At 40.6% G+C, this 18229-nt stretch overlaps 1 protein-coding gene across 1 annotated transcript in view; it reads left to right on the top strand.

The window, feature by feature from the left end:
* The window catches only part of SAMD3 (sterile alpha motif domain containing 3), a 40306-nt gene that overhangs the window by 19666 nt on the left and 2411 nt on the right, over nucleotides 1-18229 (top strand). The window contains exons 6-7 of the mRNA XM_053591664.1: nucleotides 376-543; nucleotides 15569-15769. Of these exons, the coding sequence (XP_053447639.1) occupies nucleotides 376-543; nucleotides 15569-15769 (369 nt within the window). The remainder of the gene's footprint in view (nucleotides 1-375; nucleotides 544-15568; nucleotides 15770-18229) is intronic.

Below are 18229 nucleotides of genomic sequence, written 5' to 3'. Positions count from 1 at the left end.
CAATTCATAAGCCAGTATGAGGTCTTTTTTAGAACCCACTAGAAAAATGGAATGGGTGGTGGAAACAGTAGAGAATGATGGAAGGTATCCATTTTTGATAGTTAGAAAATCCTGAGGTAGGAACCAATATATTTACTCAATAACTATATGACAATGGGAATTCTTTTTTTATTTCTCTAACTTTTGTTTCCTTAGCTATAAATTAGGATTTATATATTTTTATAGCAATGTCACAAGATTATTGTAAGGATAAATGGAAGGATGGATATATTTTTATTATTGCAATGTGAAAATAATTTCAAACCTTGGGTGATGGACAAATTAAGATTTTATTGTGTAGGTGTTAGATTAACTGGCCTATTTTATTTTACACAGATTTTATGGAAACGAGCCCTTAAAGATCGCTTTAAATATGTTCGAAGACCCATAGAAGATGATGAACAAGTGATGAGAAACAAGTGGAAATTTGGACATCGAAGAGGCCAGCCAAGGAAATCTCTTGCTGATAGAAGATTTGATGAAATCAAGCTTGTCCAGATGAAAGTAAGAATGAATTTTTAAACATTCTGATTATTTGATTGATTGATTAAGGGATAATAAATAATAGTGTTTGAAATCATTAAAACAAAATAAGATACCTTTTTAAAATTTAAGGTGTAGTCAAGAACCAAGAAAATGTATGTTTTGCATCCATAATATGAACGCTATTTGCACAAGAGGGCTTCTAAAAAAATTATTGTTCATTTGATGTCCTTTTTTGTTTATTATAGCCATCAAAGAACCTGGAAAAACCCTTAAGTTCTCAGCCTTTGAATAATTTCTTTTCCTCTTTAAGTGCATTTTGTGTTTTTTTTTTTCTTTTTGGAGGGGTTGGGGGTGGGACAGAGTCTCATTCTGCTGCCCAGGTTAGAGTGTTGTGACATCAGCCTAACTCATAGCAACTTTAACTCTTGGGTTCAAGCGATCCTCCTACCTCAGTTTCCCAAGTAGCTGGGACTATAGGCACCCACCACGGTGCCGGGCTAACTTTTCAAATTTTAGTAAAGATGGGGTCTCAATCTTGGTCAGGCTGGTCTCCATCTCCTGAGCTCAAGCAATCCTCCAACGTCAGCCCCCCAGAGTGCTAAGATTACAGGCATGAGCTACCACCTAGCCCATCTTGTTTTCTTGATGTTCTTAAGGCTACAGAAAGTTTTTACTGCTCTTGTAAGAGTTAGGTCGACTCCAGTCTCAAGGGTGTAGAGAGGAAAGAACTCACATTCATAGATACATAACTCCACATTGGCCTTCCCCCACTGCTGATCTAGAAGGTGCAACCCCAAATCCAGAAGTGGCTGTGGGGAGCTCCAGGCTGAAGGCCCCTGGCAGGTCTTAGAGATTCCTCCCTGAGCAGGGCTAATGGGAAGCTCCTTTCTTTTGTTGACACATCATCTTTGAACCAGTTGGTACACCCACACTTTCCATTCCTTCTCAAAATGCCTAAGTCCTTTGTAGAACCATGCTCTTCTTGACTATCCTTCCTACCCTGTTTCCCCAAAAATAAGACAGTGTCTTATTTTAAGGTGTGCTCCCAAAGATGCGCTAGGTCTTATTTTCAGGGGACGTCTTATCTTTCCTGTAAGTAGGTCTTATTTTCGGAGGATGTCTTATTTTTGGGGAAACAGGGTAGTTCCCTAGACACACCTGAATCCTAGGATGAACCCTCCTGTAGCCCAGACAGGGAATTTTGTTTGCTTTGCTTTTTTTTTTTTTTTTTTTGAGACAGAGTCTCACTTTGTCATCCTTGGTAGAGTGCCATGGCATCAGGGCTCACAGCAACCTTGAACTCTCGGGCTCAAGTGATTTTCTTTCTATAGCCTCCCACGTATCTGGGAGTACGGGTATCTGCCACACCTGCGGTTACTTTTAGAGACTGGGGTCTCGGTCTGCTCTTGCTCAGGCTGGTCGCCAATTCCTGAACTCAAGTGATACACCCAACTTGGTCTCCCAGAGTACTAGGATTACAGGTGTGAGCCAGACTGGGGGTTTTGTTTCAAAAAGAATCAGGAAATGAATGTACCAGGATTAATAGTGAATGTGAATAGAATTTAGTTTTGACCTTCCTGACAAATTGGGCTAAAAAGAGCTTTTAAAGTAGCCATCATTTACATCTGAAAAGACATTTTTCCTGGCAAACAAATCTAATTGGTAAGGATTTACTTTTCCCTCTTTACAAATAGAGCTGCAAACTGCTCCATGTTCTGTAAAGCCAAGAGCTTAAAAAGATGGGAGGAAATTTACACCAGAATATTACGCTAACCAGCTAACCACTCTCAATAGAGATTAAGCAAATGTACAAATACTAGGAAGATGGGGGCCTCCCATACACTAAATTTATCTCAAAGAATTTTATTTTACCTTTTCAGATTGATTGCTTGTTTCCAATCTCCACTTGAAATAGAAATAGCTGCTTTTTAACGTCTTTTAAGATTTCTGAACATTAAAAATGTTTGGATGAAGACACACTTGGGTAACTCTGCCACCTTTTAAAATTTCTTGACTGGACATATTATTTTCATGATATAGAAAAAAATTACTTTATGTGCTGCAGAGATGGAAAATGTTAATGCAGGCAAGAAGCAGGAATCTGGCCTTGTATTCAAAGGCAGGGAAGTGGGATTGGCTGGTTGGAGGAAAAAGGGAGGGGAAGGAATTTTCATTTCTTTTGCTTTGTTTTGTTTTGTTTATGTTGATGCTTTTCCTTTGCTGGCCCTGTTGCCCAAGAAAAATCCAATATCCAGGGACAGCAAGGTTTACAGCAGAGAAAGAGTTTATTCCATATAGCACTATGTGGGAAGATGCCAGCAATTTCTCAAATCAGCTTCCCTGAGAATTAGAGGGACAGGGTTTTTAATGACAGTTAGATGGGCAGCAGGTTAGGCAATCAAGATCTGCTAATTGGCTGGTTTGGGGCAGAATCAGCAGTCCTTTGGTGTGGGTGGCTTTCTGGGTGGGTCAACTGATCCACTGGAATGCAGTTCCTTGGTGGGTGGTGGTGGAATGGGGTCCAAGACCAGTTGAGTCAGTTCCTTGGCCTGGGTGGGTCAGTCAACCCACTGGAATGCAGAACCTGAAAGATATCTCAAAAACTACCCCTAGGTTCTGAACAGGTAGTGTTTTCTAAGGAGAAAAGTGAAGAATCTTCACAACTGTGCACTGTAGAGCAGCAGTTACGGGGAAACTAACAAGGAGACAGTGACTATTATCAAGCAAGTGAGGGGGACAGTGGTTGATTATTACCACTATTTTAGCTAAGCCTGCTCCTTCATAGAGTTTGATTATTATCAATATTTTAGCCTGTTCCTCCACAGAGCTTTGGGGCCCTTGCTCTAGCTCTAACCTTGCACCCCTTCATCAATGTGTGGGGTGGTTTCAGTGGAAGGTAATTTATGAAAGAATTGAAGATAGACCATTTCAGTGAAGGAGGTGGATTTTTTTTTTTTTTTTTTTAGCCTTGTCACATTGGCTTCTGCAGAGAACCTAGGCAGCTGAAGAGCTTGTGTGAGTCTGAGCAGAGGTCACGGACCTCTTCTCCCTGATGTTCCACCCACCGCACTCCTAGGCCAGTTTAGCTACGCTTACACTATATTTTCTTTGGCTTCAAAACCTGAGATGTCAGCAATGCTAGAGCACCACTTGTCAGTATACCTTGGTTCCTCGTGCTCCACTGCTAAGAAAGACTTCTTAGACTGTGTTCCCAGACCTGTCTCTATTCCTGGGGTATTATGTAATGTTTAAAAAATGTCTAAAAAATGTCCAGCCGGCATAGCGGCTCACACCTGTAATCCTAGCACTCTGGGAGGCCAAGGGGATTGTATTGCCTGAGCTCAGGAATTCGAGACCAACCTGAGCAAGAACAAGACCCCATCTCTAAAAATAGCAGGTGTTGTGGCAGGTGCCTCTAGTCCCAGCTACTTGGGAGGCTGAGACAAGAGGATCTCAGGAGTTTGAGGTTGCTGTGAGCTATGATGACAGCATGACACTCTACTGAGGGTGACAAAATAAGACTCTGTCTCAAAAAAAAAAAAAAAAAAGTCTCTTGAACATTGAGGCCTCGTATTTCTGCTTAAATGGCCATATAGCCAATGCAGCAGCTCTGCTTTCCTTTCTATGCATCTCACTTTTAGTGTTAGGTCCAAATAATTTGTAGCCATATGAATTGACAAATGTGTTTTCTTTTCTTAATTATCTTTTACTATACATCATTGTGTATTATAAACAGAGATAGAATTATATTCTTAAAATGGTACACTTAACCACTATTGCTGACATTTTTTTAAATGTTGAAAACACTGATTTGTAGCTCCTACTTGTGAGAGAATATGTAGTATTTGGGGATTTTCCATTCCTAAGATACTTCAATTAGGATAATGGTGTCCTAAGTTGGTGATCCACCCAAGTTGCTGCAAAAGACATTATTTCTTTCCTTTAATGGCTGAGTAGTACTCTATTTTCTTTATCTACTCATCAATTGATGGGCAATAGTGATTCCATTATTTTTGCAATTGTGAATGTGCTATGGTAAACATTCTAGTGCGCTGTCTTTTTGATATAATGACTTCTTTTTCCTTGATTTGATAACCAGTAGTGGGGTAGTTGAATTGAATGGTAGCTCTACTTTTAGTTCATTGAAGAATCTCCATATTGTTTTCTATAGAGGTCGTATTAATTTACATTCCCCACCTGTTTTCTGTAGAGGTTGTATTAATTTACATTCCCACCAACAGTGTGTAAGAGTTCCCTTTTCACTGTATCCGCTCCAAAACTATAAGAAAAGCTCTGTTCTCATCTAACAAGAAACTCAAAGATAGATGAGTTAGGGCATGACTACCACTTCCCAATTTACCCAGTTCTTTCCCTCCATACAATTAGCAGAATTGTAAGGATTGTATTTCTTCACACCCTTGAAATTAAGTATGGTCACGAGACTTGTTTTGACTAAACGGGAGTAGGAGTGACAAGTGAATTGGAGATCTAGTGTGTGACTCCCCATCATCCTCATCCCTTTTTCAGCAATGACTCACATTCTAGAGATGAGGAGCCATGTCCTTGGTCAGAAGGATAAGGTGCAGGGCCCCAAGGTGGACATGTCACATGCATGGTAAACTTTTGTTTCTGTAAGGTGCCGAGGTTGTTAGGTAGGTACAGCAGCACAATCTTGCGTATTCCAGGTAGTACCAGGGACTCCAGGCAGTTTGTTAAGCCTTGGATATGTTTCTCTGTGGTTTTTAATCCCTGTGCCTGCTTCATTTAATAATGGAGGCATTTTTTGAGGATCTGACTAATGCCGCCATCCTCCCCAGTGATTCTGCAGTCTGTATGTCGTTCAATTATATCTCTAGAGTGGGGAAATGTATGAGAAGTATTGCCATGTGTTATAATAAAAACACTTAAATACAGGGAAAAATTATTTTGTTTTAAGTTTTTGTTTTAACAGATAATTCATTTGCAAATTTTTTTCCAAGGCCTTCAATACTTCGGAGATTTTCTCCAATGTGCTCTGTATTTTAAGGACATTTCTCTGTTTGAAATTTGGAGGAAAAATACCTAATATTTTTTTCCATTCTGATGTAAAATATCTTACTGGCTACATAATACCCCATAGCTTTAAAAGCCATAAAGTAGTTTCCATATGTTAGCTTTTTTTTGCTTAGAAATAAAATGGAATTGAAAGTTGTGCAGAAACTGCCCAGTGACTCAAATGTTAAGAACAGTTACTAAGTTCCTTTGGATTTCTCTTGACACCATTTACTGTCTGTGTTTACTGCACCTGACATGTAATGATTTATCGTATAAATACTTATCATTTTTATAGCTTTATCCACAGATGTTTCTCTCATGGTGCAAAAATGAACAGGATAGCAAAAGTGAAGAAGAATCTTCACAGTTAATTGCATTCTGGGTAGAATGTAATTATTGTAATTAGCAGGTGGTAAATTTACTAATACTGTGAAGTTTTAAAAGTCAGCTGTGCACTTGGAAACATGAGGCAAGGTTGCATAGGTGAAATTTTGCCTGCTAATTGAGTCAGGTATCTGAATATTAAGCGAAAAGACTGTTTAAGTTCCATCATTTCCAAAGTCAACTTTATAACAAGTTAATGGAACATGAGTCCAGGTGCAGTGGCTCAGGCCTGTAATCCTAGCACTGTGGGAGGTCGAGGTGGGAGGATTGCTTGAGCTCGGGAGTTTGAGACCAGCCTGAGCAAGAGCGAGACCCTGTGTGTACTAAAATAGAAAAATTAGCCACACCTGTAGTCCTAGCTTCTTGGGAGTCTAAGGCAGGAGGATGGCTTGATGCAGGAGTTTAAGGTTTCAGTGAGCTGTGATGACACCACTGCACTCTAGCTGGGGCGATAGAGTGTGATACTTTCTCAAAAAAAAAACAAAACACTTGGTGCCCATAGATCAGTGGTTAGGACGCCGGCCACAGGCCACATACACTGAAGCTGACGGGTTCAAACCTGGCCTAAGCCGGCTAAACAACAATAACTGTAACAACACCAACAAAAATTACTGGGCATTGTGGAAAGTGCCTGTAACCCCAGCTACTTGGGAGGCTGAGGCAAGAGATACACTAGGGCCCAAGAGTTTGAGGTTGCTGTGAACTGTGACACCATGGCACTCTACCAAAGGAGACACAGTGAGACTCTGTTGCAAAAAAAAAAAAGGAAAGCAGAATGATGATGTTGTAGCAGGAAGAAAAAGAAACAAGTAGGAATAATATTAATAACATACCTACAGTAATATCATTTCAACACACAATCATTATTAAAAAATTGTTAATGAGATATTTTACATTCTCTTTTTGCATACTAAATCTTTGAATTCCAGTGTTTCCAGCACATATCTTGATTTGGGCCAACTCTGAAAAATAGAAAGAAATTTTAAAAAGAATGATAAAAATTAAGGCCTGGTGGTATGCACCTGTATTCAGTCACAGCTACTGGGGAGGCTGAGGTGGGAGGCTTTCTTGAGCCCAGGAGGTTGAGTCTAGCCTGGGCAAGATAAGGAGACTTCATCTCTTAAATAAACAAACAAACCAACAAACAAAACCCCCAACAATTTAATAAAATAAAAATATTTTTTAAATTAAAAAAAAATCAATTTGGGCTTGCCTCATGTGGCTAGTGGCTACCATACTGGATAGCTCAGATAAACAGACCCTTCGAGGAATTAGAGAATAAATGAGATGATGCTCTGGAGAACACCACCGTTAGCAGAGAACATGACCTGTTATTAGCTGCTGATGTTCAGAAGCTCCATTTCCCACATCTCAGGACAGGACTTTTATTTGCATAGTGCCTTTAAAGTAGATTTTTAATAATGTACTTATAAGAATTATTCAATTTTCTTTTCCATACCAAGACACTTCCCTTGCAAACTTAATCAGATTGCAGGATGTAAAACAAATTTATATTTAATAAAAGTCAAGATGAGTTTTTATGCATTTCTGGGAAGAAAAAAAAAGCTGTAACTGCATTTTCAACCGTGCTGTGTCTAGAATATATCCCACTAGCATTGTGTCAGTTCCATCAGTCCAGTCAGGGAGAAGCTCCCTGCCTGTGTCTTATTACTCCAAAAGCAGTTGGCTTACGCCTATAATGCTAGCAGGAGGATCCCTTTAGTTTAAGAGTTCAAGACCAACCTGAACAAATGAGACCCATTTCTACTAAAAATAGAAAAAAAAAATTCCTAACAAATGCAGTCAGTGTAACATAATTCTTTGTACCCTCAATGAATCCCAAATGATAAAAAATAAAAATAAAAAAATTAGCTGGGCATGGTGGCAGGTGCCTGTAGTCCTAGGTTCTTGGGAGGCTGAGGCAGGAGGATCATTGAGCCCAGCAGTTTGAGGTTGGTATGAGTGAGGCTGACACCAGCCAGGCACTCTAGCCTGAGGAAAAAAAGTCAAACTCTGTCTCAAAAAAGAAAAAGTCTAACTGAGAAATACTCTCCTCCTTATTTCTGTTCCAGCTTTCAGCTTAGACTAAAAGTTGGCTGGAAGTGAGCTCTGCTATTTCAAGCAGCTCTTTAGGAGCCATAGGCCACTGTGTGTTGGAGCAGGGAGACTGCTCCGTGTTGCCAGAGCTGGCGTGGTAAAGGAGGCGTGGCAGGGGCTGTTTATGCAGTTTGTTTGGATCCAGCTCAAGTTAATGTTCTGGTTCTTTTGTCCTGATTCCTCAGATGTCACAAATCTCACAGATGACTTTCACACTTCCCGTCAATGTACGCCTGGCCATGAGGCCTCTCCTCTGTGCCTCATGTAGTCTTCGTTTGATTTCTTTTTTACCCCCACCCCTTAGAGGAGTAGAGGGCTACCCTAATGGGACCCCCTTGTTTGGGCAAATCACTTTTCCTTTGAGAATCCCAATTTGCTCATCAGTAAAGTAGGCGGCATAGACCAGATGATTTCTAAGTTCTTTCCAGCTCTAATAATACATAACTCATTAACAATATATCTAACAATACATCTAACACTATATTTCATTAAAAGGGTGAGAATTTTCATTAATTAATTAATTTTTGGAGACAGAGTCTCATTATGTCACCCTGGATAGAGTGCTATGGCATCACAGCTTACAGCAACCTTAAACTCTTTGGCTTAAGCGATTCTCCTGCCTCAGACTTCCAGTAGCTGGGACTACAGGTGCCCACTACAACGCCCAGTTATTTTTATTTTATTTTATTTCAGTTTTTGGTCAGGGCTGGGTTTAAACCCGCCACCTCCGGCATATGGGGCCGATGCCCTACTCCTTTGAGCCACAGGCGCCACCCCAACTCCCAGTAATTTTTTCTTTTTTTTTTTTTTTTTTGTAGAGACAGAGTCTCACTGTACGGCCCTCAGTAGAGTGCCGTGGCGTTGCACAGCTCACAGCAACCTCTAACTCTTGGGCTTACGCGATTCTCTTGCCTCAGCCTCCCGAGTAGCTGGGACTACAGGCGTCCGCCACAACGCCCGGCTATTTTTTTTTTGTTGTTGCAATTTGGCCGGGGCTGGGTCCGAACCCGCCACCCTCGGCATATGGGGCCGGCACCCCACTCACTGAGCCACAGGCGCCGCCCCCAGTAATTTTTTGTTGCAGCTGTCATTGTTGTTTTAGCAGGGCGGGGGGGGTGGGGGTTGGATTCAAACCCGCCAGCCTCGGTGTACGTGGCCAGCGCCCTAGCTGCTGAGCACAGGCGTTGAGCCAAGGGTGAGAATTTTACATTCTGTTGCAGCCTTCAATCTACAATACAACCTACTACTATTGTGTCAGGCCCCAGTCAGTCCAATCAGGTAGAAGCTCCCTAGAAACGCTCACTTTCATGACTGGGTTGCACGCATACGGCAGTCTCTAAATTATAGTATCAGCAGTTATAGAAATTTCACTGTTCTTTCAATACTGGAAAGCTATTTATATAATTAAAACCTTTTCTTTTTACTTTAAAAAAATTTGTATATTTTCTTTCTATTAAAAAAAAAGTTGCTCTAACATTCATGGAGGCTGAACACTGTGAGCCTAACATTCAGCTTAGGATTAGAACACTGCTTGCTCTGGCATGTGTGCCTCTGTTTTTTGCCGCCCATCTCTCACTGCCTACCTTTCCAGCACGACTGGGCTCTGGAAGTCACCACCACTCTGAATTTCAGGTTTATCATTTACCTGGGTTTTTTTTAGACAAAGTCTCAAGCTGTTGCTGTGGGTAGAGTGCTGTGGCGTCACAGCTTATAGCAACTCCTGGGCTTAAGCGATTCTCTTGCCTCAGCCTCCCAGGTAGCTGGGACTACAGGTGCCCGCCACAATGCCCAGCTATTTTTTGGTTGTAGTTGTCATTGTTGTTTGGCAGGCCCAGGCTGGATTTGAACCCAACAGCTCTGGTGTATGTGGCTGGCGCCCTAGCTGCTGAGATACAGGCGCCGAGCCCATTTACCTGTTTTTTTTAATAAATGATTTTAATACATATACACGAATTTTTGCCCAGGCTGGAGTGCTGTGACGTCAGCCTAGCTCACAGCAACCTCAAACGCCTAGGTTCATGTGACCCTTCTGTCTTCTCAGTAGCTGGGACGATATATGCCACCACAATACCTAGCTAATATTTCTATTTTTTAGTAGAGATGGGGCACACCCTTGTGTGGCTCTTGCTCAGGCTGGTCTTGAACTGCTGAACTCAAGGGATCCTCCTACCTCAATCTCCCAGAGTGCTAGGATTACAGGTGTGAGCCACCGTACCAAGCCACATATGCATGAATTCTTTTTTTTTTTTGAGACAGAGTCTCACTTAGTTGCCCTCAATAGAGTGTCATGGTCGTGGCACGTTAGCTCACAGAAACCTCAAACTCTTGGTTCAAGTGATTCTCTTGCCTCAGCCTCCTGAGTAGTTGCCCGCCAGGTGCCCGCCACAATGCCTGGCTGAATTTTAGAGAAAAAAAAAAATAGCTCTGGCTCAGGGTGGTCTTGAACCCGTGAGCACAGGTAATCTACCTGCCTCAGCCTATATGCATGAATTCTTAAGAAATATATTGTTTTGTTTTGCTTGTCTTTGATGCTTACATCATGATATGAAAACTATGATGTCAGCCGGGTGCAGTGATTTTGTTTGAAAACATCCTTTATATATTCTGTATTCTACTCCTTTGCAAATTACATCTACTGTAGTATCTTCTCCCAGGTGGTGCCTTGCCTTTTACATTTCTTTCTGGTATCTTTTGACAAATTACCCTGAGGCTGAGGTGGGTGGATTGCTTTGAGCTCAGGAGTTCGAAACCAGTCTGAGAAAAAGTGAGACCCTGTCTCTACCGAAAATATAGAAATTAGCCAGGTGTCATGGCAGGCACCTATAATCCCTGCGAGTTGGAGGCTGAGGCGGGAAAATCTCCTGAACCCAAGGGTTAGAGGTTGCTGTGAGCTATAATGTCATGGTACTGTAGCCTGGCCAACAGAGTGACAGTCAGAAAAAAAAAAAAAAAAAGGAAAGAGAGAGAGAGGAAGAGCGAGGAAGAGAAAAGAAAAGAAAAAGGAAAGAAAACTATGTTGTCTTTGATAACTTCCTTTTTTTCACTCAGTGTAACTTCTCTGGGATCCATCCAGGGCTGTTAAACTGAGCTGTGTAGTTTATTCATTTTCCTGTTGGTTTAATAATTTGTTGTGACAGCACCATAGTTTATTTGGCCATTTTCCTGTTAAGGGACGTTTGATTTGTTTCCAGTTTTGGTCATTATGATCCATGCTGTTGCAGTCATGCTTGTGTGTGTGCTTTGGTGCCTATGTGAAGCTTTTCTCAAGGATTTACACTAAGGGTTGAATTGCTGGCTTGTGGGGTATGCAAATATTCCGCTTCACAAGAAGGCAGTGCCCAGTTATTTCCCTGGATGATTACAGCCAGGTAAGCTCTCTGAGCAGTACTTGTTACTTTGATTCTTTTTCTCCCTTCCCCCAGTCTATGAGGAATAAAATGGTATCTTACTTCCTTCTAATTTTCTTTTTAATTACTTATAAGGTTGATATTTATGAGATATTCATGTCGCTCCTCTGTAAAATGTTTCTTCGTGTCTTTTGCCTATTTTTCTGTGAGGTTGCTCTTTTTCTTATTTATTTGAAAAAATCCTTTATATATTCTGTTTTCTATCCTATACAAATTACATCTACTGTAGTATCTTCTCCCAGGCGGTGCCTTGCCTTTTAAATTTCTTTCTGGTGTCTTTTGACAAAGAAATACAAGTTTGTAATTTTAATGTAGGTATATTTACCAATCATTTCTCTTATGATTAGTGCTTTTAGGAAATCCTTTTTTACCTTGAGGTGACAAGAAATATTCTATTTTCTTTAAAACAGTTTTTCGAAGTTTGCCTTTAACATTTCAGTTGTTAAACCATGTAAATTTAAAAGAATTAAATCATGTGGATAATTTCACCTTCTATAAAATAGTTCTCCTCTATCGTAGGGATTTGTGATGCCATTGCTCTTGTTTCCATGGCTGTGTCTAGAAGCTCTGCTATGTTCCACTACTGGAGTTAGCTATCACTGCATGAATACCAACTGTTTTTACTTTCATAGTGGTAACATGTCTTGCTATTTTCCCATCACTACCTTATTATTATTCTTTAGAAGTGCCTTGGTTATTCTTGAGTTTTTTAATGTTTCATAAGAATTTTAGAATCAGCTTCTCAAGTTCTGGTGAAAAAATACTTAGTTTTGATAGGTTTTGGATTTTTTTTTTTTGTAGAGACAGAGTCTCACTTTATGGCCCTCGGTAGAGTGCCGTGGCCTCACCCAGCTCACAGCAACCTCCAACTCCGGGGCCCAAGCGATTCTCTTGCCTCAGCCTCCCGAGCAGCTGGGACTACAGGCGCCCGCCACAACACCCGGCTATTTTTTGGTTGCAGTTTTGGCCGGGGCCGGGTTTGAACCTGCCACCCTCGGTATATGGGGCCAGCGCCCTACCGACTGAGCCACAGGCACTGCCTAGATAGGTTTTGGATTTTGACAGAGTATTGTTCAATTAATGGCTCCACTTGGAGAAAGGTGATGTCCTTATGATATTCTTTCTGTAAACATAGTAGATCTATCAATTTATTCAGGTTTCACTAATATTTTCCAATAATTTCATAATTTTCTCCATAAATGTCTACTTTTATGGAGAAAGAAAAGTTAGTTTTCTTCCAAGATACTTTCTCATTTTTTTTTCCTTTGGCAGTTGTATAAAATTATATTTTCAGGTTATTAGTGTATTTTAGTATATTTATCTTATATTCAGTTGCTCTGGAAAAACTTTTCTCAATTATAATTGATTAGGTGTGCATCGTTTTAAATTTTTTCTTGAACAATAACATTTTCTATGAATAATGATAATTTTGTCTCTCTCTTTCCAATTTTTTTTTTTTTTACCTTTTATTTATTTTTTTTCTTTGAGACAGAGTGTCACTTTGCTGTTCCTGGTAGAATGCTGTGGTGTCACGGCTCACAGCAACCTCAAACTCTTGGGCTCAAGCTATTTTCTTGTCTCAGGAGCCCGCCACAATGCCCAGCCATTTTTAGAGAGAGGGATCTTGCTCTGGCTAGGCTGGTCTTGAACTTGTGAGATCAGGCAATCCACTGGCCTCGGTCTCCCAGAATGCTAGGATTACAGATGTGAACCTGTAATGCCTGGTCTCTCATTTTCTTTTCTTATTACTCTGGCTAAGATTTCCAGTACAAAATTGAATAAGAATGTAATAAAGGGGCGGCGCCTGTGGCTCAGTCGGTAAGGTGCCGGCCCCATATACCGAGGGTGGCGGGTTCAAACCCGGCCCCGGCCAAACTGCAACCAAAAAAATAGCCGGGCGTTGTGGCGGGCGCCTGTGGTCCCAGCTACTCGGGAGGCTGAGGCAAGAGAATTGCTTAAGCCCAGGAGTTGGAGGTTGCTGTGAGCTGGGTGAGGCCACGGCACTCTACCAAGGGCCATAAAGTGAGACTCTGTCTCTACAAAAAAAAAAAAAAAAAAAAAAGAATGTAATAAAGCATCTTTGTCTCCTTTCTAATTTTAAAGAGAATCCTTTTAAAGTTTCATTATTAAAAATTATGTTAGCTCTAGATTTTTGGTAGATAACTTTAAAGGTATAAAAAAAAATCCCTTCTTATTTTGGCAAAAGTTGTTTTCTTTAATAATAAAGACATATTGAATTTTATAAAATACTTTTTCTGCATTATTACGAATAATTATATGTTTTTATCTGTAATAGTTAATGCAGTATATATTTATACATATTTAGATAATCCAAGTAAGATCATAGAACTGTTACTATATCACATTTCTCAAAATCTACTTTTTTTTTCTCCCTCAAATCTTTCTATAACAGTGGCTGAAAAATTGAGATTCAGTATGATAGTATGTGCAGTATAGCTTCCTTAACAATATCAAACTATCATTGCATTTCTGGTATAAACTCAACTGAGTTGTTTCTTGTTCCTAATATTTACAACTTTGCTCCATGAGTCAGGGTGACCTGCACTATTCCTCTCTGGTATTATTCTTTCCTGTTTGGGATGGATGTCATAAAGTTTTCATAGAATGAGTTGGAAAACATCCTCTCTTTCCCCCATACCCTTTTTTTTTTTTTTTTTTTTTTTTGCAGTTTTTGGCTGGGGCTGGGTTTGAACCTGCCACTTCCGGCATATGGGGCCAGCACCCTACTCCTTTGAGCCACAGGCACTGCCCTCTTTCCCCCTTTTTGAAAGAATGTGCCTAACTTTGAAACACTGTTTAAAAAGTCAAGTATTATAAGCTCTCCCAGGTTCTTCTTAGTATAATATATTCTTTGTAGAAAGACTTTTTGTTATAATTACATTTATGTAAGCGCATATGAATTTCTGTTTAATCTGTTTGGTAAGTTATATTTTTTAAGACATTTGTTCCTCTTATCTCGGAGCCCATAGTCCAGTGGTTACGGTGCCAGCCATATACACCGAGGCTGGTGGGTTCGATCCTGGCCCAGGCCAGCTAAACAACAATGACAACTGCAACAAAAAAATAGCCGGGTGTTGTGGTGGGTGCCTGTAGTCCCAGCTACTTGGGAGGCTGAGGCAAGAGAATCACATAAGCCCAAGAGCTTGAGGTTGCTGTGGGCTGTGACGCCACGGCACTACCGAGGGCAACATAGTGAGACTCTGTCTCAAAAAAAAAAAAAAAAAAGAAATTTGTTTCCTTGATCTATGTCCTGTGTTCACAGACAGTGGGTCTATCCAGAGCTTTCCTAATGTGCTTATAAAAGCCTTGATGTAAGAGCATTTCGGTTCCTTATCATCTTTTTCATGTTTATAGGTAACAAATGCCCACATGCTGGTCATTTAGACAGCTGATCAGCTTTCATTCAAGCGCAGTTCAGCGAGTGCTCTCTCAACTAATTTTTCTGGGAAGATTTGTTTGTTTTTTGTTTCTTCATAGTTGATGTCTTAAGATTTTCAGGAAGAATTTGTGAGGTATTTCTTAGCTGTGCCCCCTCAACCCTACCCAATGTACCCAAATGTATAGTGATTATCATTGATGGATTGATAATTCACTGATGCTCACTGCTATTACTTGGAACTTGAATTATACAGCATGGTACTGGACCTATAAAAAGGCGTTTAAAAAGAGAATAGATAATAGTAATAATAAAACCTTAATTTAACACATTAACTGCTATGTGAATCGTATTCCACTTATACTAACTTGAGTCTGGGTTTACTTACACTAATTTTGGGTCTGGGGTATCACGAAGCATATTTAACTCACACATCTCTTGACCTCGGCCCCAAGGAAAAAAATTTTTTTCGAGTGCGGTAAGGAAAAACTTTTTTTTCTAGTGTGTCAGTCAATGTGTTAAAGACTTTTTATCTCCTTTTAATATTTTGTCTTTTTGTTTTCATGAAAGCCTGTCCATTTGTTAACTATGATCAAGGCCAAGCGTAATCAGGAATGTTCACCTTGAGAGTATGTTATTTCGAGTCTGTAATTCAAGTATTCTTGAAGTATCCAACTACTACTTGAAACATGGAATTCATTGATATTTTAAATATATTTTGCAGGGAGAAGTTGTTTGTTTAAATTCTGAGGTAGATGAACATATTAATTGGTTCCAGCAAGAATATGTGAAAACAGAAAAGAACTGGATAGAAATTGACAAGAGGATGAGCCAGACTCTGGAAATAAGAAGAAAGATGATGGGCAGCAGAACGCCTCGGAAGGACATTCTTAAACTGTTTCCTTTCTTGAAGTGCCCTTATCAGGTATTTATTTGTTTATTTTTGAGATAGGGTCTTGCTTTATTGCCCTGGATAGGGTGCAGTGGCATCATCTTAGCTCACTGCAACCTTAGACTCCTGGGGTTAAACACTCCTCCTGCCTCAGTCTACCGAGTAGCTAGGACTACAGGTCATGTGTCACCATGCCAGGCTAGTTTTTGTTCTTTGTAGAGAGGTAGGTCTCACTGTTGCCTAGGCTAGTCCCAAACTCCTGGGTTCAAGCAATCCTCCTGCCTTGGACCTCCAACATGCTAGGATTATAGGCGTGAATCACCATGCCTGGTTGGTATCTTTATTCACTTATAATTCTGATTACAGTGTCCAAATTGATTTTTTCCCCTCTTTCCTCTTGGAGTGGTAACAGGACAAGTAGCAAGACAGTGGGTGTGGATTTTAGGGTGTGAGGCCTGACAGGCGTAGCGGGCTACGTCCCGCGAGACCCATTTGGTAAACATTTCAGCAAGCATGGTCAGATGAGGTCTTGGCTGCCTTCAGAACTGGAGTTCTCTGTTACCAGACTTATCACAAAGGCTGGGGGATCATGACTTAGGGGTATTTTGAGTGTTAATCATTTTCCCTATGAATGCTTTTAGACAATCAAACTGGGAAACTTTTTTTAAGGAACTATTCCTATGCAACCTTACTCGAAGGATTCCAAATGATTGCATAAAGTGGTCTTCAAAATATATGAAGTCTCATGGGTAAATTAAATACCCTTTCACTCAGTGTAAGGAGACCATTCAAGGGTCTTTTAACTTTAACATAATTTTAGCTGTGGTATATAATGAAAGGTACATCAAAGTTTATACTTGAAAACACATTTTATAGAGGAATTCTGTGGGTATAATCAACCCAATTAAACATGAAATAGTTTACATTTTCCCCCCCAAAAAACCTGAAATAAGAATTTGCCACCAGGATGGGGGTGGGGGGGAAGAAAAAAGAAAGAATTTGCCTGTATTATTTTAATAATAATGTCAATAGCAAACATCTGAGTGCTTACTATGCAACAGCATGTTCTAAATGCTTTACATGGATTAATCCATCTAATCCTCTAACCCTGCCTTGGCTTTTGCTTGTTTCCTCTTAATCTTTGGGTTGCTAGGAATAGTAATCACTGGCAGCCTCTGGCTATTGGAAAAGTATGCCAAATTGACACACCTACAAATATAGCCTTAAAGCCAAAACCTACCATACTGATAGTTAATACACTCTGTAAAAGTAGGGAGCATATTTTAAATATCAATAGTTTGAAAAATGCCCAACAGAGAGCAGAGAGTGACATGGCCATGCAGAACTGATTTTTGGATGCTGACAGAATTAGTGGATGGTTGGTAAGGCTGCTCTGGTCGCTAACGTTGCAGCCTTAGGGCTCTTCATTGGAGCACAGCCTAGAAATGAAGGCCTGGAGTTTGACACCAGCCTGAGCAACATAGCAAGACCTCATCTTTAGGAAAAAAAAATACATAGACTATGTTAAGTGGCCTTGCAATGTGATCTTGCTCGAGCTGGTCCGCTAGCACTCTGGGAGGCCAAGGAGGGAGGATCACCTGAGCTCAGGCCCTCATACTGAGGTCAGGTGAGATCCCTTCTGGCTGAGGTCCCCTGTGGCCTGGGTGAAAAGCAGTTTCCAGACCAAAGTCATGTTCAGGTACTTTGCCTTTATCTTCCACTGTTCTTCCTCATTCCCTCAGGTATTTCACCCTTCCAAAATATGGATTGGAGTATGGTTTTTATAATGACTGCACTTTTTTTTTTTTTTTCTCTGACACAGAGTCTTAGTCTGTCCTTTGGGCTAGAGGACCTGCCTCAGCCTACCAGGTAGCTGGGACTACAGGCATGCACTACAATGCCTGGCTAATTTTTCTATTTTTAGTACAGACAGGGTGCCATTTATGTTCAGGCTGGTCTTGAATTCTTGAGTTCAAGTGATCCTACCATATCGGCCTCCCAGAGGGCTAGGAGATCAGTCTAAGCAAGAGCGAGATCCCATCTCTAAAACTAGCTAGGAGTGTGGTGGGCGCCTGTAGTCTCAGCTACTATGGAGGCTGAGGCAAGAGGATCCCTTGAGTCCAAGAGTTTGAGGTTGCTGTAAGCTATGACACCATGGCATTCTACCCAGGGTGACAGAGTGAGACTGTGTGTCAGAAAAGATATATATATATATATATATATATTTTTTTTTTAATCTGAGTTTCGCTTTAGGCCATGATGGATAACTGGTGCTGGACTTCATTCTGGTAGCCACTCTCAGGCATTAGACAACAGACATCGCAGGACTCTGCTCCTTAATAAAAAGGAAACACATAGCTGTGCTACGGCTTTCTGCCTCAGGTTCATGTTCTATTTCATCGTCCAGAGTGGTCCCACTGAACTGACCAGGAAGAAATTGGTTTGGGAGTCAGGGAGGGGCTGGTTTATGCAGGACGGGGCACTGGAGAAACT

Source organism: Nycticebus coucang, chromosome 5 (genome assembly GCF_027406575.1).
Source record: "Nycticebus coucang isolate mNycCou1 chromosome 5, mNycCou1.pri, whole genome shotgun sequence".
Lineage (NCBI taxonomy): Eukaryota > Metazoa > Chordata > Mammalia > Primates > Lorisidae > Nycticebus > Nycticebus coucang.
Note: the sequence above shows the minus strand (reverse complement) of the source record. Positions and strands in the feature narration are given on the sequence as shown.